The 20,404-nt window shown below is 37.2% G+C and overlaps 2 protein-coding genes across 2 annotated transcripts; both read left to right on the top strand.

Moving 5' to 3' along the window:
• On the top strand, nt 1,989-13,922 carry LOC109833471 (conserved oligomeric Golgi complex subunit 3-like). Its single transcript, XM_020401148.1, has 25 exons — nt 1,989-2,154; nt 2,226-2,309; nt 2,390-2,500; nt 2,662-2,706; nt 2,788-2,862; nt 2,986-3,081; nt 4,177-4,254; nt 5,261-5,346; nt 5,452-5,518; nt 5,634-5,696; nt 5,772-5,873; nt 6,127-6,231; nt 6,339-6,431; nt 6,849-6,937; nt 7,587-7,806; nt 8,319-8,402; nt 8,681-8,797; nt 8,883-8,915; nt 9,750-9,836; nt 9,943-10,005; nt 10,438-10,545; nt 11,500-11,592; nt 12,018-12,143; nt 12,220-12,320; nt 13,462-13,922. Exons 1-25 carry the CDS (start codon nt 2,083-2,085, stop codon nt 13,589-13,591), a joined length of 2,328 nt encoding a protein of 775 aa, XP_020256737.1. The 5' UTR covers nt 1,989-2,082; the 3' UTR covers nt 13,592-13,922.
• On the top strand, nt 15,090-19,010 carry LOC109833470 (phytosulfokine receptor 2). Its single transcript, XM_020401147.1, has one exon. It carries the CDS (start codon nt 15,649-15,651, stop codon nt 18,769-18,771), a length of 3,123 nt encoding a protein of 1,040 aa, XP_020256736.1. The 5' UTR covers nt 15,090-15,648; the 3' UTR covers nt 18,772-19,010.

Raw genomic sequence — 20,404 nt, 5'->3', positions numbered from 1 at the left:
GCTATATTGTGACAATAAATCTGCAGTAATGTATTCCAATAACAACAGGAGCTCAACTAAGTCAAAACATATTGACATTAAGTTCCTGGTTGTGAAAGAAAGGGTACAGAGTGGACAGATATCCATAGAGCACATTGGGACAAACTCCATGATAGCTGATCCTCTTACTAAGGGATTGCCACCTAAGGTCTTTCATGAGCATACTGCTCATATGGGTGTGGTATTATTTGAGGATATTATGTTTTAGTGGGAGTTTGTATTTGTGGTGCTTTATGTTTGGTTGTATTGTCTGATCAGAATAAAGTATTCAGTTAAGACACTCTGTTACATTATGTTTGGTTTTGACCTCACTAAGGAGGACCAGTTGAAAATAGACATGTACTGATCACATTGCATGTAATTTTCATGCTGCACATCCATGATTGATCTATGTCGTTTGATTGTATTGGTATATGTGACCATTGATGGGTCGAGTCACGATAAATGTGACGAAGGCCGCTTTGATCCTATATTGATATAGTCAATGGACGAGATTGTTCGGAAATACCATTTCAGTGATAGCAATTTTTGAGCTCATAAGGTTATACACAGTTTAAGGAATCATATGGTGCCCAAGTGGGAGATTGTTGGATTTAATCTAATAAATCTATTTGTGGGCACATATGATTAATCAATGTGTATTGCTATCTTTCAGGATAACCCACTAAAGTGATCAATTAAGTTGGGTTAATGGGTATTTAAATATAATCATGGGGTTATATGTGCAGATACCAGGTTGTAATTGTGATTTATTGAGGGGCTAAATTACAAAAGTACAACATCTATAAATAAGGGGTTATGGTCCCTAACCTAGGGTCACATTCTCTAATTCTCTACACCCCCATCTAGCTAGAGAAATTCGGATTTTAGAGGAACCCTAAGGTTAGAAGATCCAAAACCCAAAATCAAGATCAATCTATGGATTCAGGTATAAGCTTCCGCTCTCTTTTGATTATTGTTAATTTCTTTGAATTAATCATGGCTATATGGTTTTAGATCTCAAGTTTTATGATGTAGATCTAACAGTTTCCCCTCCAACCGTGCCGCATTCTTTGCGGCACTTTGGAGCGGATGAACAGAAATATGGTGTCGTACTGTTCATCCGCGTTATTACTGTTCATTACTTTTAAATTTTTTTTTATATTTATTTTTTACTTTTTACTTAATATAAAAGTAGATAAAAGGGAATATACTGAGAATATACTGAGAATATTCTTTTTTGGTGTAAAAATTAGTGCAATGGGTTGGAGATGTATTACTGTTTGATGTGATTTTTGCATCATTTTGGTGCAAAAATTACACCATTTTGGTGCAATGGGTTGGAGATAGTCTAACACGAGTTTTTATTCTATTAACAAGAGTTTAACGCAACAACTCTAAAGTATATGAAAAAAGAAAGAAAAAAAAAACTCAAATAAAATAAGGCGAAGCTAACTGGGGCAAGATTAAAATGGAAAAAAGAAAAGAAAAGAAAGAAAACAGTAAGGTTGCATGGAGAAACTGTCACGTCGAATCAATCTCTCAGCTTCGTCTATGCTAAGCCTCTGAAAGGTTGGAACATCAGAACTGTATGTTAGAGACGCAGCTTTGATATGCTTGATAACAAGAAGATGGCATGTTATTGAAATTTATGTCCCCTCCTTCCAAAGAAACCAAGAACATTGCAGCCCAACTGACCGAAATGTCTCCAAAATACTTTCTCACGGTATAAATTTGGGTATCCTTCTCTTCTGTAAATTGAGGATTAAAATATTTTAAAATTAGCACGTGAACAAGTTAATATTTTGGAGAACATTCTCACGTTTGTATAACATAAAGTTTCATAGTGTAAATTTCGAACACTTTCATGGTACATAAGTGCTGCCAAAAACAAATGAGGGCATATAAGTGCAATGTTAAGGAACTATAAGGTATTTAAATGCTAATTAGCCATATTTTCCCCAGGGGCCAAAGTTAACCAGAAAAAGAGCTCGCTGATTGTCGTTAGATCAACTGTAACTTCTCTCTTTTCCTTCTCTCCTCTCCTCTTCTCACCTCTCGTCCATGGCGACGGCCAGTTTCCCCAAGTCTGGCGCCATTTCCCGAGGCTACAATTTCGCCTCAACATGGGAACAGGTACTGAATAATCCTTGCAAAACCCTAATTTATTGATCACTGATCCCTAATTCATCCCCAATTCTCAACAGCACGCTCCGCTGACGGAGAAACAACACGCCGCGATCGCATCGCTCTCCAATGCGGTCACCGAGCGCCCGTTCCCTCCAAATCTGGTGAAATTTCGAAAAATTTCTGATTTGATGCTTTTGTTGCTGTTGATTTTGTTTTGATCTGATTTTATTTCCTTTTTCAGTCTCAAGATCAGGTCACAGGCAAGGAAAGTAATGGTAATTCAACGGTTTCTATTGATGATTCAGCCAATAAGGCTGCTGCAATGGATGCTGTTCTGGTTAATACTCACCAGGTTTATTTCAATTCTTGTTAGTGATTCAGCAAGAGATTGGATAGGATCTGATAATAGATTCAGTTACTTAACAATTTTTTTATGAAAAATTTTGGGGAAGGCTTTGCATTGACTTGCTTGAAATGTCAGTTGATAGTTGCTTGTGTCTATCTTTCTTGTAGTTTTACAAATGGTTTTTGGATCTGGAATCAGCGATGAATTCAGAGGTTTGCGTTTTCAGTTTCTTACAACTTGTTGTCTATATAGTTTTGAAAAATAAGGTTGCAAATTTTCCTTTTTCATGAAAGACGGAGGAGAAGTATAATCTCTATGTCAATACATTGGTAGAGAGGATTCAGATATGTGATGGAATTCTTAATCAGGTATTTTTGATTATATCTTTGTTTCCTAAACAAAATTCCGTATGAAAACATAGCTCATTACTTTCACCATTTTAAATTGCTTTGTAAATGGTGTAAGCAGTTATTTTCTTTTGACTAATGCAGGTGGATGATACCCTCAAGTTATTAGATGAACTACAAATGCTACACCAGACTGTTGCAACAAAAACTAAAGCCTTGCATGATGCCTGCGATCGGTTGGTATGTCATTTTCTTTTATTTGTGTTTTGCTCTATGCACAATCGTTATCATCATGAAATATTTTTGCTGAATAATATATATAATGTCTTTTCAATGACTGAAAATTTTAATCTACTATGTGAGTTCAGTGCTCTCCTTTGTCTATCATCTTTTAAACTTGCATTTATTGTGTAGTTGGATCTAAGCGTTAAGTATTAAGTACTTATGTTTACGGAAAGTTTCTAAAAAATCTAAAGTTAGCAGCAATAATTGAAGTATCATCCAATGCAGATATTTATCAATCCTATGTTACCTTGCTTGATCTTAATCATGCCGATCCAATTAAGTCAAATTTGACTGATTCTATTGATATTTAACATTAACAACTGAACGAGGTGATATTGGCTAATAGTGACCAATATATTAAGGTAAAAAGTACCGATAATTTTCAATAGTGTTATACTGGGGCAAAATAAGACAAGAAATCTGTAGAAAGTTGGTGAATCATGGGAATTACTGAAACTTCTCCTATCGTTTTCTGATATTTCCAATTTGACAAAATCTCAAAAAGTTTTGAAACTGATACTATATATCAACAGCTGATGCTCAAAGCAATACCACGATTTCAAACCTTGGTTAGCATAATGAAAAGAAATTTAGGGTTAGTTTTACCTTGAAAGGCTTGGAATTTTTCAATATAAGACATCATTATCAGACAATCTTTCAAGTAAATCTAGAGTTAGATGACCAACTTACCGAAAACCCCTGATTCCTTGAATGCAACAAATTGCATCCCTCAGTGGTGTAGACATGTAATCTTTGTTATCTTCTAATTTGGAGAAATAACCTACTGTTTGCAGATAGCATTCTGCAAATACTGTGTGCATGGATCTGTAACCTTTGGTTCCAGAACAATTTTAAAGATGTAAAAAATATATACAAAGCATGAGATCATTCATTTCATTTGCTTCTTAAGTTCTATCAGCTTTCGTATTTATGTTTTCCTCATTCAAATTCTATGCATATTATTTTTGAATAGTAATTTTCTTCATGAGATTATTCTCTTTGCACTAATAATTTGTCAGCATGCTCTTTTTTTTCTTATTCACGGTGCAGTTGCTTGAAAAGCAGAGATTAGTTGATTTTGCAGAGGCGCTTCGAAGTAAGCTCAACTATTTTGATGAATTGGAGAATGTAAGGTTTGATTGATATGTCCCTCTTTTAGTAGTTGCTTTATTTGACCTGTAAACTTTTATGTACAAAACAGCTTCAGTGTTGTCAAAATAACAGTGAGTAATGCTGCACACTTGAACCTTAGATTATTAAAAATGAAGTGGTTGCATTTTAGTGAGGAGTATTATAATAGAATGTAGGTGTTTAGCTATTTAAATCTAGGAGGTCTTAGACAGGCTATTCCACTCCTTAAAAGGACAAGTAATAGTGGGGTATTGTTCTAGTATGTTTTATCCATTGGAGATTTCCGTAGCTTTTAGTTCTGATTGGCATATGCTGCAAAGATATACGAGGAGACAAAATGCATCACAGGATCATGTGGATGGATTTGATTGGACAAAGGGTATGTGATATCATAACAAGCTCAGATTAAAGCACTGAAGAAAGTTGTGCTAGTTACTAATTTTATAGAGGAGTTCTGTTTAGAAGCTGAGGGATATTCTAATAAAGAGCAAAAGATTTGGTTCTTTTTAAACTTACTATTATATGCTGCCATAGTTTAAGGTATACATGATGGTATTTGGCTCATGTAACATTTTGTTTTGCATTAAAATCTCATGCTAGCTTTTTGACATAGAATAAAATTCTAAGTTGAGTTTTAGTTAACAATCGATGCATATGCAATCTTGAGATGATGCCTGTGCAGGCACTCCGAAACGTGTTCTTAACTTTCTTGGTTTTTGTTGCTTATTAGCATTTCTTCATTTTTTGGGAAATGTTCTTTGCTTTAGTTGTTACAACATTTTTTCGTATGTACATAATATTACAGGTTAAGCTGTTGTCTACTGACAAGTAGCGGGCTGGGTCATATTTACTGCTTTTGGCCTTTTTTATCATTACATTGCAAGCAGATAGATTTTTCTGGGTCATATTTACTGCTTTTGGCCTTTTTTATCATTACATTGCAAGCAGATAGATTTTTCTTTTCTTCTATGCTTAATGTTCTGTTATTTAAATGGTCATACAGGTTTCTACCAATTTCTATTCTGCAAATATGAACATTGGGAATGGGCAGTTCCTTTCTCTACTGAAACGGCTCGATGACTGTATCTCGTAAGATTCTTATTTATAATCCAGTCCCCTTCCCATACTTGTTGCATTAATTTTATGTACCTTTGCAAAATTTAAGTGAGTCATCTTTTGTGGTCGGAAGCCTAGGTATGTTGAGAGCAACCCACAGTATGCAGAATCTGGTGTTTACTTGGTTAAGTTTCGACAACTCCAGGTACTTGAATGTTGTTTTTAATTGTATAATGAGCTCTATGCACCAGGATAATCTATTCTGGTTGTAGTTGAGAAAATAAACATGCTGCCTCTATTTCTTGCTTTTGTTCATATAGTCCCGAGCATTAGGCATGATTCGATCTCACGTACTTTCAGTTCTAAAAGGTGCTTCTTCACAGGTATTTTTTTAAATACATTTTGGCATGTACCTTTTAGCCAGAAAAGTTATTTAAACCCATTTTCCTGCTGTTCAGGTGCAAGCTGCTATTCGAGGCAGTGGTCCAAGCAAAATCTCTTTTTCAGAGGGTGTTGAAGCATCTGTTATCTATGTTCGCTTTAAGGCCACGGCTAGTGAGGTAGGGTTTCATTCGTTTCTTCATATATTTTGTTTCTCCCTTTTTCTTCTCCTTTAAATATCATGACTCATGAGTACAGTACATTAGAAACCAGCCAAACTAATTTGAAGAGAGTATGATTTTTTGTTTTATAATGGAAACCAAACTTTTAGATGAACTAGAGTGCTAATGATATCATATCTTTATCTGCATTTGCATTCTATCTTTATATATGGCAGAGGTGAGATACATGAATGAATTTTACTATTTGCAGCTCAAACCTATACTAGAAGAAATTGAAAGTAGGTCTTCAAGGAAAGAGTATCTCCAGATTCTTTCAGAATGTCACAAACTGTACTGTGAGCAGCGATTATCCCTGGTAGGTTTGATGGGACCGCATTATTGTTTGTGATAGTCATCAATACCCAAATCTATTCTGATTTATCTAACTTTTTTTTTCTTTGATGTTTTACGAATGCTATATAGATAAAAAGTATTGTGCAGCATCGTATCACTGAGTTTTCAAGGAAAGAGAAATTGCCATCATTAACTCGGTCTGGATGTGCATACCTAACGCAGGTGACTCAATATCCAATTCTACTATTTTATGTAATATGGTGCTTATGTCTTTAGTGAACAGGAAATGAGGAGTTGCTTTTTTTTGCATATCATTGTTGACATTTCTTTTAAATACCTGGACAAGGTTAATTTGTATATTTAACTTGTCAAGTTTTTAAATTACATCGGTAGTAGGCGATGGGCAATTTTTGAGTTTGTTGTTCTAACGCACTGCTTCTTGATCTTACCACTACAATCCTAGTCTTTGTTGTGGTTTGAGAATTTGGGTGTGAATTTAGCACATTTTTGTCTTTCTGTGGTGCTCGGAAGAACATGTGCATTGTGCTTCTGGACTTGGCTGTGCTTCCGTGCTATTTTCTTTCCTTTTATTTTATTGTTTTATACCATTTGATTTGCTGACACTACTTTCCTTCTCAGGTCTGCCAGCTTGAGCATCAGCTCTTTGCTCACTTTTTTCCTGTTTCTTCCAAAGAAGTCTCCGGTTTGGCTCCTTTAGTAGACCCTCTGTAAGTTTTAGTGCCTTTCTCTGTGTTGCATCCGGTTCCTACTTGGCTGAAACTTACATAAATAAGTGAAACTTTATGGCACTGCACTTTGCCAGCTGTTTCTTTCTGTTGCTTTGATTCATCAAATGGTATGTTTGTTCCTATTTAGAAACTTTACTTTGTTATCATTGTGGATGGTTAAGGGAAATGTCCATTTGGTTCTTCAGTCTGTTACACATCATGTTGATAGTTGTTCGTAAAATATCCTCCAAGTATGGAGCAGTGATCAATAGCCTGTTTCCACTTCTTGCCTCATATTATTATTATGATTACAAATGTCTGAGAAACAGCCTTCTCCATTTAGATGTTTGTTCTGTCAACATTACTAGAGATTTTCATATACTAGAGATTGGAGACAGTAGTCTAATTAACATTAGCCTTAATCCTAACTTCATAGATACAAACATTCTTAATTTCTATAAATTAGCCCTTGAAATTCTTGTTCAGATAAATTTTCGTCATTTCTCATTTACTCTTTCTTCTGTTGATTTTTTGGGACTTCCAGTGTTATCAGAACCATTTCTTTTGCTAGCTATACGGATTTCAACGGTGCTGACCATTGTATTGTATGATTGTTAACATTGGTTTAATGTGCTGTCAAAACTTGCAGATGCACGTACTTGTATGACATAATACGCCCTAAACTGATATATGAAGCAAATCTTGATACTCTTTGTGAACTTGCTGATATCCTGAAAATCGAAGTTCTAGGGGAGCAGCTTGGTAGACATAGCGAGTCACTTGCAGGGTTGAGAGCCACCCTTCAAAGGATTCTAGCAGATATTCATGAGAGATTGACATTTTGTGCTCGCACACACATTCGCGATCAGGTATTCCTCAGTGGAACACTATATAATTCTTTAGTCTGTGCTTCACTTATTAGTTTATGTGTTCCATTCTTTCTGTATCTACAGCTTTTCCATTAGCAATTTTCTTTCTTTTAATGCAACACTGTGGTGTGTTTTAACATAAGAGGAATAAGTTATGCTTACTGTAGATGGATTTGTTCATCCATTATCAGCAAATCTAGAAATAGATGGAAGTGCATTTTAGCAATTTTGACTAATAAATGAGCTGTAACATTGTGGAGATATATTGACTGGTACTTAAAACATTAATGTGGACGAAGGAGAACAAAGTATACAGAAAATAAGGATGTTGCAAACTTGTATTGATCTAGTTTGGCTTGCTTGACCACTCTATTAAACTTGCAAATGCCCAAGGATTTAATTTTGGATGCATGTTACACAATGTAATTGCATGCTTTGTAAGCATTACTGCTTAAAAAATTCTATACTTGTCAGCCGATTTTTTTCATAGTGATAATGTTCTCTTTTAACAGATTGCAAATTTCCATCCTTCTGAAGAAGATCTTGATTACCCTGCTAGGTTGGAAATATTTACTGAGACAACATCAGGCGTTGCGGTCAGTAACTTGTTCCCATGGTTTACCTTTCCTCTTAGATTGGAAGAGTGACGCTCCCAATTTTTTGTTATATTATGCATTATGTTGTGTAATTTTCATGTGTGTGCGTGTAGAGAAGCACTAAAGTTTTGTCTGGAAGTTCAGTATTGGTGCCTGCATTAGTTCACTTTGCAGAAACTCTCTTTTTCACTTCTCCGGAGACTGTCTCCTTAATGATTGTTGGATTCTTGAATCATGCTGGCACTCATAAAAGCTTTTAATTTTTCTTTGAACTACAGGTTGATGATAACTCTGACATTTTCAAAACCTGGTATCCTCCATTGGAGAAAACATTATCATGCCTATCAAAGTTGTATCATTGTTTGGAACCTCCAGTTTTTACTGGGTTAGCTCAGGTTTGTTTTGCTTGGCTTCTCTTAGAAATTCATTCCCTTGGTAAGAGGTTGTCTGATATATGCCCTTTGTTTTGCTATTATCCAGGAAGCTGTAGAATTCTGCTCGATATCCATACAGGTCAGGAACATGTTTCCTTCATTTCTTTTTCCTCTCTAACAATGGAATCTCACTTCGTTAGAATTACAGAAGGGTGTACAACAAAAATGACCAAAAACGATTCGCATTTTGATCATGAAACTTAATTTCCATTTTCCAGTTTTTAAAAGGAGTTTTTAAAAGCTCTAACTGTCTAACTCAACTGTAGAATAGTATTGCTAGGTAATCTGTTTTAACTGCAAAGCAAATTCATTTTTTTCAGACCCTTTCATAACTATGTATTATTTCATGATGTAGTGACACCACTAGGATTAAAAGCGGTATCTATTAACCTTTTTTAGCAGCAGGTGTCAAAAAGATGGAGTGAAATAACAATTAGATTATAGTAACTCTTACAAACAACATAGACCATTCTCCTCAGTCGAACAAATCAATTCTCCGCGGATTATTGTTTTATTTTTCTTCATCCACCCACATCTTACTGGTTGTGTTACCATATGAACTTGATATATACTGATGTAGCATACTGGAAAACTATTTTGAAGGTATATATTATTCAAAAGAATGTATAAGACACTGTTAAATGATGAAAATTGGAGGTATCTTTGTAAAAATAACCCATTCTCGTTATATTTACATCAGAAATTCCTTTATGATTCCTCATCTGAGCCTTCTGCTGATTATTCAATGGAAAAAATTGGTTCTACATTCTTCTTGAAGGTCATAAAAAAATTCTCATATTAGATGCATTGAACACATTCTCATACAAATAAAGTGTGTACAAGCTGAATGAATAATTGTGAAACATTTGATGCTCTATGACTTGTGTCCTTAAGCAGCTTATTGAATTTTCAGAATGCCAGTAAACTTGTCACAAAAAAGTCATCTACATTGGATGGACAACTATTTCTTGTTAAGCATCTCCTTATCTTGAGGGAACAGGTGATTTAGATAATCTTAATTTTATCGCGTGTAACTTCATTCTTAATTCTGATGCTGATTGCTTTTATGTTAAATTTTACTAACTACTGTTCCTAAATCTGATCAGATTGCGCCATTTGATATTGAATTCTCCGTCACTCACAAAGAGTTGGATTTCTCTCATTTGCTGGTGAGTACAAGTTGAGACTTCCTTTTGTGTGATAATTATACTCTAGTTAGTAGCTCCAAACTTGCTTCCATTTATTAAGGGAGCTTGGATGACTAGTTAATCCACTCGAGGTGGATGATAACACTGTCCATACAGTTTCTTTTATCTCCAGCACTTCACCTTCCAGTAAAAGTAGAGATTTAGGGTTAACTGAAGTTTGTCTAGTTAAAAAGCGCCGCTGCTGGCAAGAAAACTTTTTTCCTTTGGCATATGGTTTATCAAGAGCTTTTTTATGATGTTTTGATCTAAATTCTCTATGTTTGATGGCTAAATTTATACTATTTGTTTTTTCTTGATGTTAACTGTTAACATTGTACATATAATGAGATATTGATAATACTTTTGAGTTTTATGTCCATTGAGCCAACTAATTTCTGTTTTCCCTTGTTCCAGGAACATCTAAGGAGAATCCTCAGAGGTCAAGCCTCACTATTTGGATCATCCTCACTGGCTCGGAACTTCTCTCCACGTGTTCTAGAAAGTCAGATAGATGCCAGAAAGGTTTGGCAATCATTAAATTTGCTTTGGCTTGCGCATGATAGTGCGATTTGCAGACTTCATTAGATGCTTTAAAAGGTTCCATATTCAGGTTCATCTGCAGGTGTTTTTGGACCCTTACTCTTAAAATGCCTATTAGGTGTTATTGCCCTTTCTAATTCATTACTTCAATCAAATTGCGTGACTATATTGGCTTAGAAAGGATATTAGTAGGAAAACATACAAAGAAAGATTATGGCGTTAAAAACACTACTGGAATTTGAGAAAATAGTTATGGTCCGTGAAGTTGTGCTATAGAGAGGAAATATATGCAATTTGAGTACAAGTAACAAGCCATAGTTGGCAGCATAGTTAGCAGCATAATTTACGTATATCTCAACAGACTATTTATATGGTTTATCATCTATGTAATATTAATATATATTTTTTATCCATATTTGATGACAAGTTGGACTAAAACTTGAGATATTATTGCCAAATTTGAAATTTGTGAAGCTCCGGTATGTTCTGCTAGGAATCTGATGCTGTTTGGTCAAATTGAATTCTTTGTCTATGTGGCCAATGTGGTACATTATGATTGTTAAATCCTTGTTGGTCTCTAGTTTAACCTTGTATCTTCCAGTGGGAGGAATTTCATTATGTTGAATTAGCAAAGAGGACATTCAGTCTCTTCCATTTGATAGAGCATCCAACTTGGATGGAGACTGAAAGTAGTTGATGGGAGCTTCTTATAAACGTGAGCCTTAGCAATATACATATCGTAAATTATGCTGAAACCTAGGATATTAGCAACAGTACCGTCTATAGTTGTTAATACCTTTTGATTAGCAATATACATATCGTATGATAGAACAAGCTGAAAAAGTTATGACTTTTTATTAATATTGCAGAGAGGCAGTGGTTCCATGCAAATTGCATATTGTATTGCATAAGGTGTGAAATTTCTTTTATTTACAGGAAATAGAAAAAAGTCTGAAAGTGACATGTGAGGAATTCATCATGTGCATCACGAAGTTAGTTGTGGACCCAATGCTTTCGTTTGTTACCAAGGTAATGAATCTTCAACTAAGCACGTCAAATGATCTTGTTCTAACTTGTAAAATTAAATTGGAAAAGTTTGTTTAATCAGGTAATCCTTCAGCACTTGAGCAGATTATGTAAAACTGCTTTGTTTCATATATGGTTACCCTAACGTCTCACTCTTTGTCTAAAAGATATTTATACATTTAACAGAGCGTTCAAAAAAGTTCCAAAAAATGATTAAAGGGAAAGAAGACAAACAAAACAAAGTTCCTGACTTTTTTTAGTGTCATAACCTATTAATCATCTCAATCGTCTCTTCTTTAGCTTCCCATGAAATTTCTAGTCAGTGTTCTCAAGTCATACTGTAACTAACATGAACGTATTAGGTGTCTGAAAGTCTTGATTTCTTAAAAAAAGAAGTATATGATTATAACCTACGTATAATTTTCCAGGTCACTGCTGTAAAACATGCATTGTCCTCTGGTAGACAGGATCAGAAGCTAAACTCTGTTTTGGCAAAACCCCTCAGGGATCAAGCCTTTGCTACTCCAGAGAAAGTGGCTGAGCTTATTCAGAAGGTATGCGATACATCTCAACATTTTGATGATTTACTTACTGAATGTTAAATCATGATATCTGATGCAATGGTGACAGGTTAACACTGCTATGCAACAAGATTTGCCCAAAGTGATGACCAAGATGAAGCTTTATCTACAGAACCCATCCACGCGGATGATCTTGTTCAAACCCATCAAGTGAGTTCCTGTCATACATGCAGCAGAAGCTAGTTTTGATAATAAGCTGTGCGTTATGTTTTCTTTTGATAATTTACAAAGAAACTTGCGTTCTTAGTAACTTTTGCTGTGAAACTGATGCGAACTGTTGAAGAGATTTTGCTCTTCAAAATCTTCATATTAATAGTTTCCCAAATCTTTTCCCTAGATCTATCATATTTCAAATTAGTTCCCTAAATCTTTTCAAATGTTATGAAATTAGTGTCGTTGCTATATTTATCATCTAAATTGTTAATCATGGTTGGGTAGTTGTTAATAAGGAACGGGTAATTAGTTACCAAATCGACCAAAATTAATATCAAAATCCACCAAAATAAGATTCAAAATCAATAGATTTAAGTCTAAATTGCATAATATTTCCCCAATTTGTGCTCCCGTAAAGTTCCTTTTTTTTGTATTCCATGTAGAATGGGACAATGGAGTTTCAATTTTCATGTACTTTTCTATTTTTGGAAACAGTCTATTCGCATGTGGAGGTAAGGCTGCGTACATCTAACCCTCCCCATAGCCCACAATGATGGGAGCCTCGTGTACTAGGCTACCTTTATGTAGTTTTCTATTTAATAGTAGAATGGTAAAAATGAGATTCTTCCAATTTCTTGGAATTTTATATTAAAAAGTAGATATGTGAAATGAGTCCTGTATGTTCAATAAATTTGATATTCAAATTTTCTCCATTTTTTCTTATCAACCGGAATAAATTTAACAGTATAAGTTATAGCGTTTTGTCAATTTAATGGTAAAATTTATTCTTATTATACATTTCCGTATTTGATTGATGTATTGTATGACGTTGTATTTTGGTCCTCTGGAAATGAAATCCTGGCTCCGCTATATGTGTGTCTGTGAGACAACCTGAAGGTCTTTTACCGAGTAATTTTACGTACTATGATTCAGTCTCGTGCTGTCTGTTTTCGCTAGGCTTTTGGAAGATTCTCAAAAGAAGTGAAAAAAGAACTTGTTGGGGGTTAAACTGACTAGATGTCTTCGTCTGCTGAAGTTACATAACATATCTTTATTTTCCCATTGCTTTAACACTGGAGTGTGAAATATGATGATTTTATGGAAGTATAAGTTTGCCCTTTAATTTCCTGCACCACAGGACGAATATTGTGGAGGCTCATGCACAATTGCAGTCACTGATAAAATCCGATTACTCTGCTGAAGAAATGCAGGGCATGGGCATGGTGCCCATACAAGGCCTGCAGGCTCAGCTTGACAGCCTTCTCTAGACAAGCCAATGTCAACCGTTGTCCGTTTCATCACAGCTAGCACGGACTCAAGTGGTCTGCTTTTATCTGTTATTTGATTGCTGAATCTCATAGATGTGAGATTTTTGATGAGATGTGTACTGTTTTAGCTTTTGGTTGAGTAAGTTTGGTGCTTATGTTTTTACTATTATATGATATATATGGTTAGTTGTCGAGGGTAGCGGTAACCGATATTTCGAAGTCCACATTAGACTAATGAGACACGAGCTTCAAATGGCTGCTGTTAATTGAATCATGATGATTGTAATATTTAGTAGTTTTGTTTTGGCGTGAAAATGGGGGACTTCTTGAGTGAGATCTGCAGGCTTTGACTATCCCTGCTCGTACAAGGAAAATTGAGTGTTTAATAGAGATTAATTTTCTTATTCTTTTCTTTTGGGCGGGAATTATATATTTAATCAAATGTGCCCCATGGTCACTCATGAGCCGAAGATTTCACTCGATTATATTCTGTTTGCAAACAGAGGGAAATGTTTGAAATGAATGCAGTAGGGGTCCTAGTGGAGCGCAGCCTTAATTAAATGCACACCGTAGCCGAGGGTCACGGGGTACTGTGCTGGGTAGCGTGAACTGGAGGTCACCGCATTTACTCACTGCTCATCAGCAGACTCGAAACTGAAGACTACAGAGACCCAACCTCCTCTTTGCCCGGGTCAACTCGTTCTCCTTCTTCTCCGCCTTTTCAAGCTTTACTTGCATGTGAAACCTCCTCTCTCTCTCTCTCCACCCCACCTCCCATCCATGTGTGGGCCCCACGTGTCCACCTCTCAATATTGCACAGGTCCAAGTAGCTCCACCCATGTGGAAACAGCGGTCAGCAATTACTGTGGTGGAGGCCAGGCCTACTGTTTGAACAAGTTGCATCATCAGCTTCTAATAGTGCAGTTTATGGTTCCCAAGGTTTTGAGTTTAAGTGATCCGAGGAGCTTTTTCGTCGATGCTTTAGTTTAATAAAGATCAAGATTTGCTGGCCTAGCAGCCCTGTAGGTAGGAGGAATAGCAGTAGTGTTGACTTGTGCCTGAAACTGAGCCGTGATGATTGGTTTCTTCCTTTTTCGCTCTTTCATGATTTGCTTCATTGGGTTGTTTTTTTTTTTATTATTTTCTCGAAATTTTTTATTTTTATTTTTCAACTTTTGTATACTACATTCATGTAATCAACCTAAATCTAAATGCATCTTGGCATAAAGAGCAACTTCGTCTGGCTTAAGCCCCATGTTTGAATTCTTGAGCAAACATTCATAAATACACTCCTGTAGCTCAAGGGCGACCAAAAGTGAACCTTTGACATTCACCCGCCAGATCCCCACCAGATCCCTAATCCCGCCCGCTCACACCCTCCCCTCATTTATTACGCTCTTCATTTAAAATCTTACTAGTTATATCCCCAAAGAGAGCCAAAGACGAGAGCAAGCATTTAAAAAAGAGAAGCATTCCCTGTGACCAAAGCAGACCTGCTGAGTCCCCTCTGGTCTCCTCACCCACCCCCGCTGCCCACTCACCCACTCACCCACTCCACTCTACCCGTGGGCCCCACACTCCTCACTCCAAACCCCCGGATGCTGTCCGAGCTCTAGCTACAAAGAAGCTCTCAATCTTTCCAGTTCTACACAAAGCCGACAAACTTGTGTAAGCTTCAAGCTTCCCCCTCGTCATTAATAAGCTCTCTTGGAAAGCTCGCCTCCCCCCCTCCTTGAATCCAAACTCGTCGTTGGGTCCACAGGAAACCCTGCCTTCTATTCTAAGGTCTCCCCTTCTCTTCTCCCGATGACATTGGCATTTAATTGGATCTTTTGTTGTTATCTTAACTTGGGGTAGTTTGTTCTTTAGCCTTTTGCGCTTCTCCCTCACTGCGGTTTGTTTCTTTGCTTCTTTCTCCTTGACCCACCAAAAGAAATACCCAAATGCTCTCCCTTTTCTTCTTCTTCTTCTCCTTCTTGTTCCTCTTCAAATGGGCTTAGGTGAGCATTTTTGAATCAACACTTGGGTTTGATGCTCTTTATCACAAAGCCTTACTAATGGCTTCATCTTCTTCCTGTTTCTCTCTCGTCTCCAAATGGGCATTCTTATTTTCTCTCATTTACCCTTCATTAGTCCTGTCTTGTGACCCTAGTGATCTTGTAGCTCTTCAGTCCTTTGTCAGTAACCTGAGCAATGGCTCCATTGTTTCCACTTGGTCCGCTGAAACCCCGTGCTGCAATTGGGTTGGTGTCTACTGCAATAAGAGCTCGGATAGAGTTACAAAGCTCAGTCTTTCAGGCCTCGGGCTTGTTGGATCCATCTCGGGTTCTCTTGGCAATCTAACTCAGTTGAAATCACTGGACCTCTCTAGGAATTCTCTCGCCGGCGGCGTCCCGATTCAGCTCGGCAATCTCGTGAACGTTCAGGTCCTCAATCTGAGCTACAATGGACTCTGGGGTCATGTCACCGCACTTGGCTCTATGCAAGCTCTCGAATGGTTGGATCTGTCTTCGAATTCCTTCAATGGCTCGTTCTCTGATTTTAGTTTGGGCTTGCCCAATTTGTCATTCTTCAATATTAGCAATAACTCGATGAGTGGCTCAATTGGCTCTGATATCTGCATTGGCTCCAAATCTATTCGGGTTATTGATTTCTCGATGAATTTCTTCTCGGGCTCGCTTGCTGGCGACATGTTTGCTAATTGTGGCGGTTCTCTGAAAGAATTATACCTTGGTTTCAATTCTTTGTCAGGTAATCTCCCTGCCGAGCTCTTTGAGTTGGTTTCTTTGGAGAAGTTGTCGCTTGAATTTAATGAGTTTCTGGGTGGATTGGGCGAGAATTTGAGCAATCTATCAAGTTTGAGATCACTGATTTTGTCGGAGAATCGATTTTCTGGTCCAATTCCTGATGTGTTTGGTAATTTGACAATGCTTGAGAAGTTGATAGCTCCTTCCAATTCTTTCTCTGGCGATATTCCAAATTCTCTGTCTTTGTGTTCAGTGCTTAGAGAACTCGATTTGAGGAATAATTCTTTGGTGGGCCATCTTGATCTTGATTTCTCTAGCTTGCCATTGCTCACTTCTCTTGATCTTGCTAGTAATTTTCTGGAGGGCTCTCTTCCTGTCAGCCTCTCGACTTGTTCCAAGTTGGAAACTTTGAGCCTTGCTAAGAATGGATTATCTGGTGAAATTCCTACTGAATTTGGAAATCTTGAATCGCTCTCATTCCTTTCATTGTCAAATAACAGCTTCCATAATATAGCCAGCGCATTGGCAGTGCTCCGACAGTGTAAGAACCTTACAACATTGATCCTAACCAAGAATTTCAATGGCGAAGAGGTCCCTGAGTTCTCCATTGAGTTCCCACATCTTCAAATCCTTGCATTTGGCAATTGTGCTCTCCATGGTGAAATTCCCATTTGGTTGATGAGTTGTAAGAAGCTACAAGTCTTGGACCTGTCATGGAATCGTTTTCATGGGAGAATTCCTTCATGGATTGGACAACTCGAAAATTTGATCTATTTGGATATCTCTAACAATTCTCTTACCGGTGAAATCCCAAAGAGTTTGACTCAACTCAAGAGCCTCAGTCTTGCAAACAGCTTCACGAATGGCAGTTCGATAGTCATGCCTCTCTATGTTAAACGGAACGAAAGCGTTCTTGGGCTTCAATACAACCAAGTTTCAAGCTTCCCGCCATCTTTGTACTTGAATGACAATGGGATTAATGGTTCAATATGGCCAGAATTTGGGAAGCTAAAGGCCCTCCATGTATTGGATTTGAGCAGAAATAACATTTCGGGCATAATTCCTGACACAATCTCAGAGATGGAGAATTTGGAGATATTGGACCTCTCTTGCAATGATCTCAATGGTTCTATTCCTCAGTCTTTGAGCAAACTCACGTTCTTATCCAAGTTCAGTGTAGCCCATAATCACTTGGAGGGAGAAATTCCAACCGGTGGCCAATTCTTTAGCTTCTCAAATTCTAGCTTTGAGGGCAATCTAGGGTTATGTCGAGGACCAGACACTTGCAATAAAACCAAAGAAATTATTGGTATGACTCCAGAAATCTCATCAAAAATGAATGGTAGGGTTGGGAGAAAAAGCGTTCTTGGAATCACAATCAGCATCAGTGTGGGGATTGTAGTTCTCTTTATTGTCCTCTTGCTTAACTTGTCAAAGAAAGAGGCAATCGATCCAACAAACGAAGAAGATGAAGAAATAGAAGAAGGAGCATTTCGTCCTTCTGACTCTGGATCAAAGCTTGTCCTCTTCTTTCAAAACTCAGACAGCAACAAAGAGCTAACAATCAGCGATCTACTAAAATCCACAAACAATTTCGATCAAGCCAATATCATTGGATGTGGAGGATTCGGTCTAGTCTACAAAGCTTACCTCCCCAATGGAACCAAAACTGCAATCAAAAGACTTTCAGGTGATTGTGGTCAAATGGAAAGAGAATTTCGAGCAGAGGTAGAAGCACTCTCAAGAGCTCAACACAAAAACCTCGTCGCCCTAAAAGGCTACTGTCGTTATGGCAATGATCGACTCCTAATCTATTCCTACATGGAGAATGGAAGCCTTGATTATTGGCTTCACGAAAAATCAGATGGAGGCTCTCTTCTTAAATGGGACTCTAGGCTCAAAATAGCTCAAGGCTCAGCGAGAGGACTAGCTTACTTGCACAAAGTTTGCGAACCAAACATTATACACAGAGATGTGAAATCCAGCAACATTCTTCTTGATGAAAAATTCGAAGCGCATTTGGCGGATTTTGGACTTGCGAGGCTAATAAGGCCATATGATACTCATGTGACAACTGATTTGGTCGGTACTTTGGGATATATTCCACCTGAGTATAGTCAGACTCTGACTGCGACTTTGAGAGGAGATGTGTTTAGTTTTGGCGTTGTTTTGTTGGAGCTTTTGACGGGGAGAAGACCTGTGGACGTTTGTAAAGGTAGAGGGTGTAGAGATTTGGTGTCTTGGGTGTTGCAGATGAAAGCAGAGGGGAAAGAGGAGCAGGTTTTTGATGCTGTGATTTGGAGCAAGGCGAAAGAGAGAGAGTTGATGGTGGTTCTTGAGACTGCTTGTAGGTGTATCGTGTCGGATCCGAGGCATAGGCCGACGATTGATCAGGTTGTTATTTGGCTTGATGGGGTTGGTGTTGATTCTTGATTTTGGTTTTTCTAGTTTTTGTGTTTTAATGTTATATTTGCAAAGGATGCGAGTGAGAAACGACAGGGGGAGTGTTGGGATTCATAATTGTTCGGAGGTATAATAATGTAAATAAAATGTCCCTTTTCCATAACAATACCTTGAGTTCGATAATTTTTTTAGCCTTTCTCATGCATTATAGATGGTATATACCTGCAGGTCTTATTTTATGCAATCGGTTGGAGACTGTAATCTTGAATTTTGCGTTCAATGTTTTTTTTAGCTTCATGTTTTTAGCCCTTTTGTAACAAGTCTTTCTTCTTCTATATCAAAATATATTTGACTCTTTTGCATGGGTAATATATCGTAGCTTCTTTTCAGCAACATGTATAATTTGGCTTAGAATATTGTATAGAGAATTCCCTTTGCATCAGCATATTTGAATTCCATTTGTTGGGAAATTTAGTCTCCCCGTCTACTACAATATATCCAGCTCGAAAGCCAACTCACAATCAACAAGATAGAAAATAACCACAATCAAGAAGAAAGAACACCAAGATTTATGTAGTTCGGTCGACTAACACCAAGAAAATAACCACAATCAAGAAGAAGAAGTACTCAACTCTAGTCTCTCAATCACTCAACCTCACATACATAGTCAACTCTCATATTCTCTCCAAAGCCCTCTCGTTACAATTTTTTAAACGGACAAAGATTGTGAAACCCTCTTAATGATGTGATCTTTTGCACGAACAAAGACTATGAAACTCTCGTCTCTCGTACAATAATCTTGAATTAGGCTACGCCCTCTGCTAATCCTAGATTATAAGAATATTGGCTCTCTCTCTTTCTCTTCTTCTTATTTTTTCCCTCCAACAATAAAAGAATATATATATATATGGAAACCAAAACCTAATATCTAGCATAACTTCCTAATTAAAATAGGATTCAATTTCCTAATTATGATGAGACCCAATCATGATAGATCTCTAACCCTATCTAATTCTTATAAAATTATACAAAGAATCAAAGACACAATCTCAACACCATTGTCATGGATTTGTGGGAAGTACTTATTTCAGATAATATGTTATGTACTAACAATTTGATACTAGGCATCAATGGCAGAAAACCTTGCATCCCTCAAGCAAGTTTAACGGTTGATGACAAATCAAGGGGGAAAAAGCGTTAACTTTACAAAACTGCCTGCAACCTTTTTTTTGGGTTGGGGGTTTTCGGGATGGGGGTGGGGGGTGTTGGGCAAAACCCTCGTAACTTTGTTTATCTCACATAACCTCCGCATTTCTGGGATGGCTCACAAAACCCTCTTGAACTTTGAACTTTTCTCACTGAACCACCTACATGCAATTCGCAAATAAGTAAAATCTCTATGAGAGGAAAACAGTCCACAATTTAGGGGAGAAGGCATGTTGCCTGTAATTGACAAATGACAAAGTCTGAAATTTTCTCTCTCTGAGACATTTTCTCTCAAATGACAAAGTTATTTACAAATTATGACATGAGATAAGGTAAAATTCATGGAGTTTTGTGAGACGCCGTAAAGTTTGGGGGTGCTATTTGAGATAAACAAAGTTTAGAGGGGTTATGTGCCACACCCCCAAAGTTTGGGGGGGGGGTTGGGGGTTGGGGTGGG

Source organism: Asparagus officinalis, chromosome 3 (genome assembly GCF_001876935.1).
Source record: "Asparagus officinalis chromosome 3, Aspof.V1, whole genome shotgun sequence".
In the NCBI taxonomy this organism is placed as follows: Eukaryota; Viridiplantae; Streptophyta; class Magnoliopsida; order Asparagales; family Asparagaceae; genus Asparagus; species Asparagus officinalis.
Note: the sequence above shows the minus strand (reverse complement) of the source record. Positions and strands in the feature narration are given on the sequence as shown.

Excerpts from the sequence above, each read along its gene's own strand:
- LOC109833470 (XM_020401147.1), top strand. The coding sequence starts at position 15,649 with ATGGCTTCATCTTCTTCCTGTTTCTCTCTCGTCTCCAAATGGGCATTC.
- LOC109833471 (XM_020401148.1), top strand. The coding sequence starts at position 2,083 with ATGGCGACGGCCAGTTTCCCCAAGTCTGGCGCCATTTCCCGAGGCTAC. Across the intron at positions 2,310-2,389 it reads GCCCGTTCCCTCCAAATCTG|TCTCAAGATCAGGTCACAGG; the intron begins GTGAAATTTCGA and ends TTCCTTTTTCAG. Across the intron at positions 6,432-6,848 it reads GATGTGCATACCTAACGCAG|GTCTGCCAGCTTGAGCATCA; the intron begins GTGACTCAATAT and ends TTTCCTTCTCAG.